The sequence below is a fragment of the Salmo salar genome, chromosome 26 (genome assembly GCF_965601325.2).
Source record: "Salmo salar chromosome 26, fSalSal1, whole genome shotgun sequence".
NCBI classification, from domain to species: domain Eukaryota; kingdom Metazoa; phylum Chordata; class Actinopteri; order Salmoniformes; family Salmonidae; genus Salmo; species Salmo salar.
In genome coordinates, this window is record NC_138316.1 from 17,714,734 (window position 1) to 17,727,556 (window position 12,823).

General features: G+C 48.3%; 1 protein-coding gene across 1 annotated transcript; it reads left to right on the forward strand.

The window, feature by feature from the left end:
* Nucleotides 1-872: 872 nt before the first annotated feature.
* On the forward strand, nucleotides 873-12,346 carry LOC145850495 (uncharacterized). Its single transcript, XM_082969468.1, has 2 exons — nucleotides 873-1,421; nucleotides 3,994-12,346. Exons 1-2 carry the CDS (start codon nucleotides 1,370-1,372, stop codon nucleotides 6,006-6,008), a joined length of 2,067 nt encoding a protein of 688 aa, XP_082825594.1. The 5' UTR covers nucleotides 873-1,369; the 3' UTR covers nucleotides 6,009-12,346.
* The last annotated feature ends 477 nt before the right edge of the window (nucleotides 12,347-12,823 follow it).

Below are 12,823 nucleotides of genomic sequence, written 5' to 3' on the forward strand. Positions count from 1 at the left end.
TTGTTTTTCATTAGGGCAGTCATGGTCAGGGACAAGGAGGCTTTGGCTGGCTGGGTATCTGGCTGCACTAGAGAGAAGGCAGAAGCCCTCATCCTCTCTAACCCGCCATGCACTGTACAATACACAGAGAGGCAGTATGAGAGGGGAAAGGAGAGGGGGAGAGCGAGAGAGAAAAACAGATTAGTGAGAAGTGAGATTCAAAGTGATATGACGGAAGAGGGATTCCTAGTAAATGTTACATAGGGAGCAGGAGAAAGGCAGTTAATTTTGCACCAACTGAGAATTGAAAAGAAGAGTGTGGCGTTGGAAAAGTCTTTTTCTGAGAAAGACTAAGTGTTATAGTGGGATTGTGACTGAGAGTCGGAGAGTAGATAAAAGTGAGAGTCGGAGAGTGGCCCACAAGTGGGATGTGTGTGACTGTGACAGAAAAGCACATGGCACGCATACAGTAAATCCCCTCCCACACACTCCCCCCCACACACACACACACACACACACACAAACAAACAACACACACCCGCAGCAGACACACGGCATAGGGGTGCTGTTGGTGTCAGAGCTCCACAGCACGGCTGCCTGCTAAGTGGAACATTATTCTCCTGATCTGGCATGACAGAGGAGGTCTAGCAAACCTCTAAGCTTTCAAAATGGCATTAAGTGCTTCAGCTGTGGATTACAGAAAATTCTAATTTGTAATGCTAAAAAGGAGAGACAAAAAACAGTTCAGCACAGGGGTATAGGCATCCCTGGTTCTGACGTGCCGCAAGCACTTCATGTTTTTGACCAGGAAGACCAGGTGTGTTGAATTTAGGCAATCACTGAACTGATCGATTAGCTCAGTTGGTCAGGTGTGGTGCCTAGTTGGAACCTAATCCTGCAGTACCTGTGGCGCTCCAGGAACACGGTTGCCTATCCCTGGTTCAGCGGTTCACTTTTTTGTTCCCCATTTTCACCATCATAAATGGTAAGTGGGACAATAGTGATATTTATCTATTTTTCACAGCAGTGTGCGTAATCCCTTCAGGTCAAGTTCACACATGAGAGAATTCAGCCGGGGGGATACATGTCATAGGAAACATTAGGTCTTAATACTTCTGTCAGCCTTCACAAAGATTTCCCTGACGTTTGATAAGAAGTGGAGCAACGTTGACATAACATCAGCCCTGCACGACAACAGGATCTCTACCTTGACCTTAGTGAACACGTCATCATGTCGTCATAGTGTCGACGTTCCTCTCTTCCTGTGTCCTGTGCAGAGATCTGTCTGTTGACGCGGGGTAGAAGAACAGCCAGCGTCAGAGCAGACACCTACTGCCGTCTGTACTCGCTGTCTGTGGACAACTTCAACGAGGTCCTGGAAGAGTACCCCATGATGAGACGGGCCTTCGAGACCGTGGCTCTGGACCGGCTGGACCGCATAGGTAAGAGACTACATAGTACAACATTACTTTCAACTCCATATGTATCACTGTAATTGAGCTGATCGTTACAGCCAATCATCTGCCTCTCCATTGTCAAGTATTGTGAAGTATGAATGTATTCAAAGACGTGTTACAGTCCCCAGGTAGCACTCTGTACTAGATTGCCACTGGTTAAAATCCCGGATGGAACAAATGAAACGTGATGTTGTAGTAAATGGATATGGTTTGGCTGAGTAAATTACAAAGTGAGTCAGCTGCCAGTCACTGTACTGTACATGGAGGTGTCTGTCTGGGAATCAAACTGAGGAATCCTCTGGAGGGGAGCTGTTTCCAGCTAAGTGAGCAGCCAGCGAAGAGGAGAGGAGGCCATGGAGTCAGTGTTTGTGTATGTTAGTGACCTGCTCAGGGCCAGTTGGACCAGTAGGCCAAGCAAACAGATATGTCATATTAGCTCAGATGTCTCCACCCCTCCCACGCTGGCCTCCACATATCTGGCACCGTGGGCCCTGGCTGCCAGGGAGGAGGGACCGATGGGCACCACAGAGAGAAGAGAGGAGAGAACTCTCTCTGTTCTACAGGATATTGTTTTATCATCGTATGTGATAATCTCTCCAGGCAGGGACAGTGATGTAAGCTAAAGAGAGGAAAACCCCATGGTGGTGGTGAAGGACTCACTATATAAAGCTCACCTAGTTGACCTAGTGAAAAGTAGTGCATTTAGTTTGGTTAGTTATATACAATTGACATAACAGACAGTGACAGATAACATGTCCGGTGCTAACAGTAAGAGATTGGATCATCTGTTGTATTGGCCCTGAAGAACAGGGGAGCTAGGTGTTTGGAATGCAGTAGTTATGGTTAAGTACATAGAATACATGGATCTTTTCATTCTAGCACCATTTCAGTGATGTGTACAGCGTGTGCACTGATATGACACTTCATTCAGTTCTCAACCAGCCCAGACAAGTAAAAGATTCACAATGAACGTCAGCACGCCTCTATCATAACTGAACTATCTCTGCATGCTTCATTATGGCCCTGGGAATGTCTCTAATGAAATGTTGAACAATGGCTGCAGGCAGGGGGCTCTTTCGTTGGTGAAAATGGTGTTCACCTTTCCCCAGCCCTCCTGCATAATGAAGTCATTCACACAGCGATGCCCTATTAATTCATTACTGTCTTAATGGACCCTGTGCAATCGGATCAGTGCTGGGCCTGCTACGGCGGCGTGCAAGCGGCATCAGGGTCAGGGCGGACCGAGAGACAGCCCCCAGCACTGCTCCCCCTAATCGCTAGCCTCTCATATCTGAAATGGAGAGAGATTGATCTGGGCCTAATTGCATTGACAGTAGTGAGCTGAGCGTGCGGGTACTGTACGATTTCAACCCTTTCAGGATTAGTGCTTTAGAACAAATGGCCGTGTGAATTAACCCTGTCAATGCTGGCACGTCCACCCAAGAGGGATAGGGCCAGAGTTGAGTTCACCTTTTCCCGGAGAAAGGCTATTTGGTACTTAGCTCGTCATAGTGAGCTATTTCAGGCCATCCCCATCCTGTCTCTGTAATCTGGTGAGTGGCTGACCCCTGACCCCTCCACCACCGGCCATGGAGCTCTGGCCATCAATTGACAGCAGAGGAGCACTGCCCTACACTGTGAAATCACTGACGTTAGTGTGAACACTGACCAGTCCCTCATTCTTTCCATATCAGTCAGCCATGTCCCCGTTCAGAGCCATGTTTCATCTGCATTCACTTTGCCTCTTATCTACGGCTCCACAGTAAGAGCTAGTCAAACAAACACACACACACACAGCCTGCTGGAGCTATCATGCTTCCTCTGTGTTATTCCCCTTGGTAGGCTACGTTCCCTCCCTCCCACCCTCCCTCTCTCTATCTCCCTCCTCCAAATTTCAGCCAGGGTTTCTCTTTTCAAGCTCTGTCCTTGTGCTCGGTGCTGTTAGGGAGAAGTGCTTCAGAATGCAGCGACCATGTGAAATAGGAATCAAAGAGGAGTCTGGGAGTAGGCTGATCACAGCCACTCTGACGCCCTTTAATAGTCAATGTGCAGCCTAGGGGCTAAAACTCAGTAACACTCAGTGGCCTTTGTTGGCAAATGTGTTGCTTGTTCACAGGATCAGGGGTGATTATGATGTAGCTGGTTATTGTGCAGTAGGGCCAGGCAGTGTGTGGCTAACTGTAGAGTGAAAAAATTATCTTTAAATCAGATGCAATTCCAGAGTGTTTAGCTAACTAACTGGACGGTCTGTCTGTCTGTCTCTGTCTGTCTGTCTCTGTCTGTCTGTCTCTGTCTGTCTGTCTCTGTCTGTCTGTCTGTCTCTGTCTGTCTGTCTGTCTGTCTGTCTGTCTGTCTGTCTGTCTGTCTGTCTGTCTGTCTGTCTGTCTGTCTCTGTCTCTGTCTGTCTGTCTCTGTCTGTCTGTCTCTGTCTGTCTGTCTCTGTCTGTCTGTCTGTCTGTCTGTCTGTCTGTCCTGTCTGTCTGTCTGTCTGTCTGTCTGTCTGTCTGTCTGTCTGTCTGTCTGTCTGTCTGTCTGTCTGTCTGTCTGTCTGTCACAGGGAAGAAGAACTCCCTCCTGCAGCACAAGGTGCAGCACGACCTGAGCTCCGGCGTTCTCAACTACCAGGAGAACGAGATCATCCAGCAGATTGTGCAGCATGACAGAGACATGGCCACCTGTGCCCACCTCCTCCAGAACATTCCTCCACCTCAGCCCCCGTCTCCGGGGCACACCCCCGTCATCTGGGCTCCCCTCATCCAGGCACCCCTGCAGGCTGCTGCCGCCACCACCTCTGTGGCCATCGCCTTGACACACCACCCCCACCTCCCACACCTCCCCGCCGCGCTCTTCCGCCCGCCGGTCACGGTCCTGGGCTCCAGGAACCTCCAGGACCCTCCCCCCGGCCGGCTGAAGAAGTTCCACACGTCGGCGCCCACCTCCTTCATGGGGCCTGACTCCCCCTCCAGCACCCCGTCAAAACTGCACTGCTCTGGGATGGACACAGCCCTGCTGGCCTCCTTCCGGGCCCACCACACGACTCAGGGGTCAGGGGCAGCCAGCTCCAGTCAGCAGGCGTCCAGCAGCAGTGGAACCCAGCCTGGGCCTAGCGGAGCCTCCGCCTTTCCCTTTGGGCCTTTCTCCTCCTCCGGGGGCTCTCCCTCCCACAGCACGGCCCAGCTCCATTCACAGCCCCAGACGCAGCAGCCATTCCGCTGCACCACCCCGCCTCTTGCTGCCCTCTTCCAGCAGAGAGCCATGGGGGGAGCAGGTATGGGTGGAGCAACAGGGGGAGCTACTGGGGGGGCTACAGGTTGGTCTTCAGGAGGTGCTACCGGAGGTGAAATAGGAGGAGCAATAGGACGGGCTGATGAGGGGGCCACGGGTGGGACAATAAGAAGGGCCACTGGTTGGGGTAGACGTGGATCTATAGAAGGATATACTACTGGAGGGCATATAGGAGGAGCCACTGGGGGGTACTCAGGGAGGGCTAGTGGTGGGCACATTAGAGGAACTAGTGGAGGCCATATGGGAGCTACTGGTGGAGCAATGGGAGGGGCAGCTGGAGGGCATATAGGAGGGGCAATGGGAGGGGCTATAGGTGGAATGACAATTGGAGTTCTGGGTACCTCTAGTTCTGGTTGTAGTATCAGCCCCCAGTCCACTGGTTCATCCAGCAACATTCCGCCCTGTCAACTGCTCCACAGCCAGCTGCCCCTAAAGCCTCCACATGTGGGCTCCCTGCAGCAGTTTGCAGGCGGGGGCAGGACTCCTAGTGGGTTCTACCACTCCCCCCCTCCAGGCTCCCCAGCCTCCTCCTCCACCCAGCAGGCCCCAGAGGGCTCCCCGTCCCCCCTGGCCCAGTTCAGCCTGGCAGGCTTACAGTCTGGACTTCAGTCTGGCCTCCAGTCTGGCCTGGTCCCTCAGCTGTCCCTGGAGAGGTCTGCCCTGGCCTCGTTGGCCCAGTACGGCTCAGCTAACGGCTCACCCTGCTACACCCCCCTGGGGCCTAGCCCTACGGTCCAAAGCCCAGTCACAGGAAGGACTTTCCACTACAGCGACTCCTCCAGTACCACGGGGTCCCACAGCTCTCTGCTCATGCCCCAGACCTCCCTCCCCAGCCAGCAGCACGCAGCCGGCAGTGAGTCTCTGCTGGGGCTGGGCAGCTTCTCTGAGGAGATGAAACTATTGTCCTGTTCTAACCCCTCCCTGCCCCAGGATGTGGCCCAGGCCATGGGATACTCCTCACTCCCACGTTCCTCACCCCCTCACACCTCGCCCCCACGGTCCTCACCCCCACGGTCCTCACCCCCACGGTCCTCACCCCCACGCCCCTCCTCCATGGAGCCAGGATACTGCCTCTCCTCGCCCTACTCCTCCCCCATCCTAGTGCCCAAACCCTGTAGCTCGGTGTCAGGTCACATGGCTCCTCCTGTCCCTGCCCAGATGTCTCCAGGACACCTGCAGCACCAGACTCAGTCCCCCGTGGCCTCCCCGGCCCTGCCGCCACGGAAAGGCTCGGCAGCCCACTCTGAACTAGAACCTGTCCACTCCAAACTAACCTCCAATTTGTGAGGTCTGATCACACCCTCCTGTGCACCCTCCCTGGACTAGTACACAAACAATCTTCCTGTATGATGTCATTCTCTTTTAGGCTTCACTGTGTTCTAATCGTTATCATTTCCACCATCTTAATATTACTGTGATTTAAAAGATGACACTTAACCAGGTAACTTCGAGCTCCCTAGACTACTACTCTTTCTTTGTTTTTGTTTTGTCCTCTTCCCTTTTTTATTCATACGTATATACATAGAAATATATTTAAAAGATATGCTAATCAAGGGACAGGAGGGTGTGAACAGAAAATGATATCCATTTAAGAGATGGTCATTTCTTTCTTTCTAACTATGCCAAATTCATATGATGGGGTTTGGTTTGATGGTTAGATGGACAACACAATAGTACTTTTTTGCAGGAACCTATGCACTAATACCTGCATGTATAGATGCTTTTTTGTGTGTTTTAAAAGAACAGAATCAACCTTTTCAGCGGAAATACATGCTTCAATAAGAGCAGACTGACATATTTTTTCATCCCATACAGGATCACATATTGTTGATCCTTAATCATCTATTATCAATTAGATTACTTATTTATCCACTGTATAGACTTTATGAAACCTTCCGAGGTGGAGAAGAGATTTTAGGAAACCAAAAAGAATTTGCCTCCCCTTTGGCCTGTGTGTCATTGTTGTATTGTCGTAATATTGGGGGGTGTTGAGTGGGCTACAGGCCCTCCATCCCTGTAGTGAGACAGACATCAAGTATAATGTGTTAGTGATAGGCTTCCTGCAGTGTCCTCAACCCTGTCCTAACAAATTCACTTTGTCTTCCAAGCTCATCATGCCGCAAATGTTTTGGATGGACAAGGACAAGTTGAGCCCTGCAATCTGTGTGCTAGTGGACAGAGTGTGTGCATTTATGTGTGTGTGTGATAGTGACTGAGTGTGAGTGTGTGTTTGAGTGTGTGTCTGTGTGTTTAAGAGAGAGAGAGAGAAAGAGAGGGAGAGGAGTCTAATGCAAGGGAAGATCTTGCCGGACTAACCAAGGGGGGTTTTGCCTTTTCACAAAACTAGGACTACCATCCCAACTTGTGTGTGGACTTGTGTACCTCCAGGACCCTTCAATCTCTCAATGCTAGAGAACACTACACTCACTACTGCTCCCAGAGCCATTAATCACACATACTTCACAGTCAGATAATGTAGCAAATACACAGGAAATAGACAATTTGGACATAAGCAATTACGTTTGTTATTGTAATGATATCAGATACCTGTTGAAGTGCTGCTTGATAGAAAGATCTTACCACTCCACATTACTACCCACAGCTGCTATAAGGTCAACATAGACATTCTCCCACATTGAATGCCAGTGTTGAGTTGAACATGTTGAATGTATGCGCATTTCATTTATTTTTATTTCGAATAAATATGGGTTATGCTGTTTTACATCAAGGAGGTACAGACAGAAAGACGGGTCATGACGGAATAGAAATGGTAGTTGTGGACAGTTTCATAGTCCTGTATGTTGAGCTTAATCCCAGCGGACAAGAATGGTTGAAATTACTTCATTCCAGCCAGATAACATGACATCATTTCAACCAACCAGCTGTATGCCTGGCTGTGTGTTCTGTAAAGATGGGTAGCAGTAATCACCTCTGCTTCTCTCCACAGCCCATCCCTTTCCTGCTCTCCTGCCCATCATAAGGAGCAGCATGTTACCCTGGGTTCAGACAGCTGGGTCCATCTCTATCTCAGTCACACCACTCAGCCACAACACTCTTTTTTAACAGCACAGCACAGCCCCTGACCTCTGACCCGTGTAGGCCAGCATGGGCTAGTTGACAGAAGTGCACAGTGACCACACTCTAGTCCCTCATTACTACCTCTCTCAGCAGGCCTGTAACAAGGGCTAACCACACACACACACACACACACACACACACACACACACACACACACACACACACACACACACACACACACACACACACACACACACACACACACACACAGGAACGCACGCACATGGACATGCACACTCTCATGCACATGCATACACACACACAAGCCATGGCAGTCTCCCAGTGCAAATTGCAGTGCTGAATTGAATTAATTTGAACAGGACAGTAAGATTTCTATTGATTAAAAGGGCTTTTAAAATTAGTTCTGTTCTCCCATTGGAGTGATTGCAGATCTAAAGTATCGGTTTTAAATCGTCTCTCTTTTTCTCCCTCCCTCCCTCTGTTTGTTGTTGTTGTTGTTTTACACCTGGTCTTCTTCTGCAGCGAGGCGCTATCTATCTAGAAATCTCTGAAATATTTATTCACTGTCGGTGTCTGTCTGACATGTGGCACCTGACTCCCTGACAGGCCGGCTGATGGTGGGAAACGCACAGACATCACGACAGACAGACAGACAGACAGGGAGGGAGGGAGGCGTTTATTCTCTCAGAACACTCAGCCGCATGATTGGCAGTACACAGGGAGGGAACAGGGAAGTGATCAGCTCCAGTGGAGGAATATTAATGTCTGTAGTGTGTACAGTGCAATCGTTAAAGACCGTGACTGCTGGAGCTGTTAAAACACGAAGCCAATAGACTGCCGTGGCTGTTTCACATCTGAACAAAAAACAACAAGAACCTCAACCGGTTTGTTTATTTTCCACAATATGACCTTATTAAGTCAAAGAGTTGGGAAATGTGACTACTTTGGATCGGGGTGGAGGGAGCTAGTGGTTGAGACAGATGAGTAAATGTGAGGAGACACTGATAGATTGAAGGAATGACGTGGTTGGACAGACGGTCAGGGCGCTGACAGGTAGACAGGCAGCCCATGGGGTTCGCAGGCTGACGAGCTGCTTGTTTTCTGGGGGACGTTGAAGGCATGTCACCCCTGCCTTATGATTGTTCCTGAGCGCTCGTGTAGGTTCGTGGGAGGGAGGGGGATATTGATTTGTGGGAATTTGAGGCTGCTTTTGGGTGTTGCTGAGGTAACGGTGTGTGTGCCTGTGCATTTGTACGTGTGTGTCTGTAGGAGAGATCGCAGCCCAGCGTGCTCAACCCAGTGCCAGGGTCGATGTCTGGGAGTGGTCGGTGTCTGAAGATGGGTGGGCAGGGGAGGCACAGGTCATGGCTTAAAGAGAGATAGGCATGAGATGGTGATCGATTAGCTGTGTCTGGATCTGACCTGGAAGACCTGGGGCATTATCACAGATAAGGAGGTGCATAGTGTGTCAATCATTCCAGTCTGCCGCTGTCATTCAGGGAGCTGTCAGTTTCCCGTTTGAATGTACATGACTCTGTCTCTCACCTAGGCCACACCTCCCTAACACTGAACTGTCTGGTCTTCCTTTGATGCTATTTATTCTTCAAGTGGATTGTGTTATCTTTGGCCATGTCCACACTTGACACTTACATGCAACTTCTGCTATCAGGATAGGAAGATTGCATTGAAAAGATGGGTCTAGATGCACAAAAGTCCCATTGTGGCCCGATTGTGTTCAGATCTGATCTGATTTCTCCTCAGTCTGGACACAATCAGGCTGCCGAAAGTGCATGCAGTGGGTGACGTCATCAGCACTCTGCCCATAAGTCTCCAGAAAACGTGTGTTTTGGGTGCGAGAGGCACCTTTTCATAATAATGTTGGAGGAAATGCATACCTAGCATGGGAGGAACGTGTTTACTGGCTTCATAAATGCTAGCTAATATAAAAAAAACACAATGTTTTGTTTGGCTAGAGTTATGCTAACCCGTTTGCAATCGCTTTAGCTTTGCTAGCTAGCTTGCTGGCTAGTTAGAGGTTAGTTGGCTAGCTACAGTAGTTGGCTACTGCCATCAAGTTGTTTTGTTAATATCAGATTTAGCCAGTTCCACCATTTGCAGAATGTATACTGCATTTGAATATAGGGAAAGGGGAATCCGGACACATTGTGGACACGGTAGACACATTTAAATGTAGGCGTAGACGCATGAGGTGTTCGGAATTGGTCAGAACTCCATGATCAGAATACAAAAGCTGCATAAACTGTCAAGTCTTGACATGGCCTTTGATTAATTGCTGCTGATATATTTGTAGCTTTCTATAGATTGTCTTTAAGGATGTCTGTGGGGAACAGAGGCAAACAGAGGCATAGCAACTTTATGTCCTTGGAGATTACAGAGCTCATCCATAAAGACCATCTATAGTAGACTATAAATAGACTTAATGCTACAAAACAGTGAACCGTGTTTGAATTGTACATATCAGAGACTGACTCAATATACAGTAGAGCTATTTCCATTCCATTTCCCTTTTACCATCCATCCAACATGGGAAGGTTGATGTGTTGTGGAATGCCAGAGAAAGCATATGAAGGACATATCAAGGACAGTGAGAGCATGGCAACTAAAGACTACTCAATCCAAATACAAACAGCCCCTCCATTCTGAATACATTTCAGGATAGGCAGACATAACCCTTGGATGTTGTCTTTCTGTAATTCAGTAAAAACAGACTAAACACGTTTACTGTAGAATGGCAGGGTGGAAGTTTGTTCTCTTTCCTTCCTTCTGCCTGCAGATGCATGTCATTGTGTTCACCTCTGTCCAGATCACTCCAGGGCCTTAGTGTGTTAGCATGCTCTGGTCCTAGCACTTTCCAGGGCTGGAGAGCTGGAGGGAGTGGAGGGAATGGGATTCTGTGCTGCTGTTGTAATGCTTCATACTGGACTCTTGTCTGTATGGGAGACTTGGAGAAGCTCCTGGCATACCCAGCAGCATTTCCAATTCATGGCGGTCTCTGTAACACAACACATTTTGATTCCGTTTGGGCCACTCCCAATTTCCGAACCTAATCTTTGCCTCCCCACTTCCTTTTGTGCTGTATTACTGGGCCGTGAATGTGGGTGGGGGAATCCAGTGGTGCACACTAAAAGGAAATCAGCTGCAGTGATTGAGGATTAGATGTAACAGCAGCAGAATTGAACCTGTTATTTCGGAGGCTGGGGGGGAGAAGCCGTTATGTTTACTAGAAGCCTTCATAACTCATTTAGAACCACAGATTCATTCTTAACCTTCAACAAACAAACCATCCCAACCTATGTAGGCATCTGAGGCAGGGACACATGTAGCAACATATTTCAAATAGAGAAATCCCATGTGGTTAAAACTACTGTTTATGGCAGGGCCTGATGCAACTGACCTCTTTTCCCCTCTACTTCGGTCAGATAGAATAACATGAAAATTATGTGAGTTTAATCCCAACTTATGCTGTTGGGAGCAGTTTTAAGGGTGCAACCCGGATATGGCCCAGTTTAGTGAGAGTGTAGCAAATATGAGTGCGTCAAATCAAGGATGGGTGGTACGCATGAGTGTGCAATTCAGAACCGCATCACCTAGCAACACAGAGGCATCATGGGTGTTAGTCAAACAAGGCTGCTTTGGAGCAAGACCCTCCAGTCCTCCTCACTGGCTTAGGTGGGAAAGGGCATATAGTACATGGAGTGGAGGTGAGGGCTCAGAACTCTTACTGTAGCTTTAGTTTTTGCTGAACTATGTATATCTCACATACTCTGATGATACTTAGGATAATATGTCAATGTATATTTACGTATACAGATTTATATATTTCCATAGGACCTATTTATATTTCTGTATTTATTTTAGATTCTTAAGTGGCGTCATCATCACCATGATAAAGATAAGCAATGTTCACCAAACTGTGTGTATGTACAGATTCATATCATCATTATGGTTTTTAAAAGAAACATATTGTTTGCATTGTATAATCTCTTTGACTTTGGTAATGTGCAGGAGTGGGACACGACGCGCTACGGTACATCCCTCTCTATCAGATGGCTTTGTTCTGTTTTGTAACCGCAGTGACAGTCCCACAGCTCTCACACAGACACATCTCTGCGGAGGACAGTATTTTTGACTGCTTTGCTATTGATCAATGGATATCAATATATATTTGCTGTGTTTAAAATGGGAACCATGGGATATAGCAATAAGGGAGATGTACAGGTATGTTGTGACTGGCTGTGTTTACCAGACACTGTGCTATCAGCACGACCAGCGCTGTCCACTAACAATGTGGATGATGGGGGGGTAGGGGTGGAGCAAAGCATAAATGGGGTTGTTGATAAGCACACATACTGGATAATATTAAAAAGGTATAGAATAAAATATAAGGAACAACTGCTTTGAGTTTTTTTCCCCATTCATTGTTTTATTCAGTGTTTGTTGTGAATTGTGCCACAAGCAGACACATGCCCTAACCAATACATTCACTAGTACATGTAGCCATACAGTTCAGTACACACTCCTGCCTTTCACATATTCTCATCACCACTCAACACCTCTCTCTCACTTTTTCCCCCTCTCTCTTTTACTTTCTCTCTCTCTTACGCACGTGCACACAGGCAGGCAGTGAGAAGAAGTGAAGCTCCTCAGAATGCTATGCTGCATGGCAGACTGTAAAAAGGGGACTGTCTAACTCTGCCCCTGTGAGCACTCAGCCATCTGTTTCATTAGAATTCCCCCTTGAGGTAACCTTCCCTGGGAGGAGGGGAGAGGAGAGAGAGGGACTCATTGAAATTGAAGGCCTTTTGTTTTAGATTGTCTCTTTTAATTATACAGAATTCTCCTCTCGTGATATACGCCTGCTGTGAGGAGTGTGCAGAGATTGGCATACGGCTGCCTACTAACCCCATGTTCAGAAATGAGACAAAACTCTGCATAGCGAGCAAGTGAGTAGCACTTCTCCGACGTGAGACTCTCATATCCTCCGTCTGTGGAAATATATGTGTGCGTCCACAGTGACATCCATCCCACTGCCTCGTAGCCCA

Excerpts from the sequence above, each read along its gene's own strand:
- LOC145850495 (XM_082969468.1), top strand. The coding sequence starts at position 1,370 with ATGATGAGACGGGCCTTCGAGACCGTGGCTCTGGACCGGCTGGACCGC. Across the intron at positions 1,422-3,993 it reads GGACCGGCTGGACCGCATAG|GGAAGAAGAACTCCCTCCTG; the intron begins GTAAGAGACTAC and ends TGTCTGTCACAG.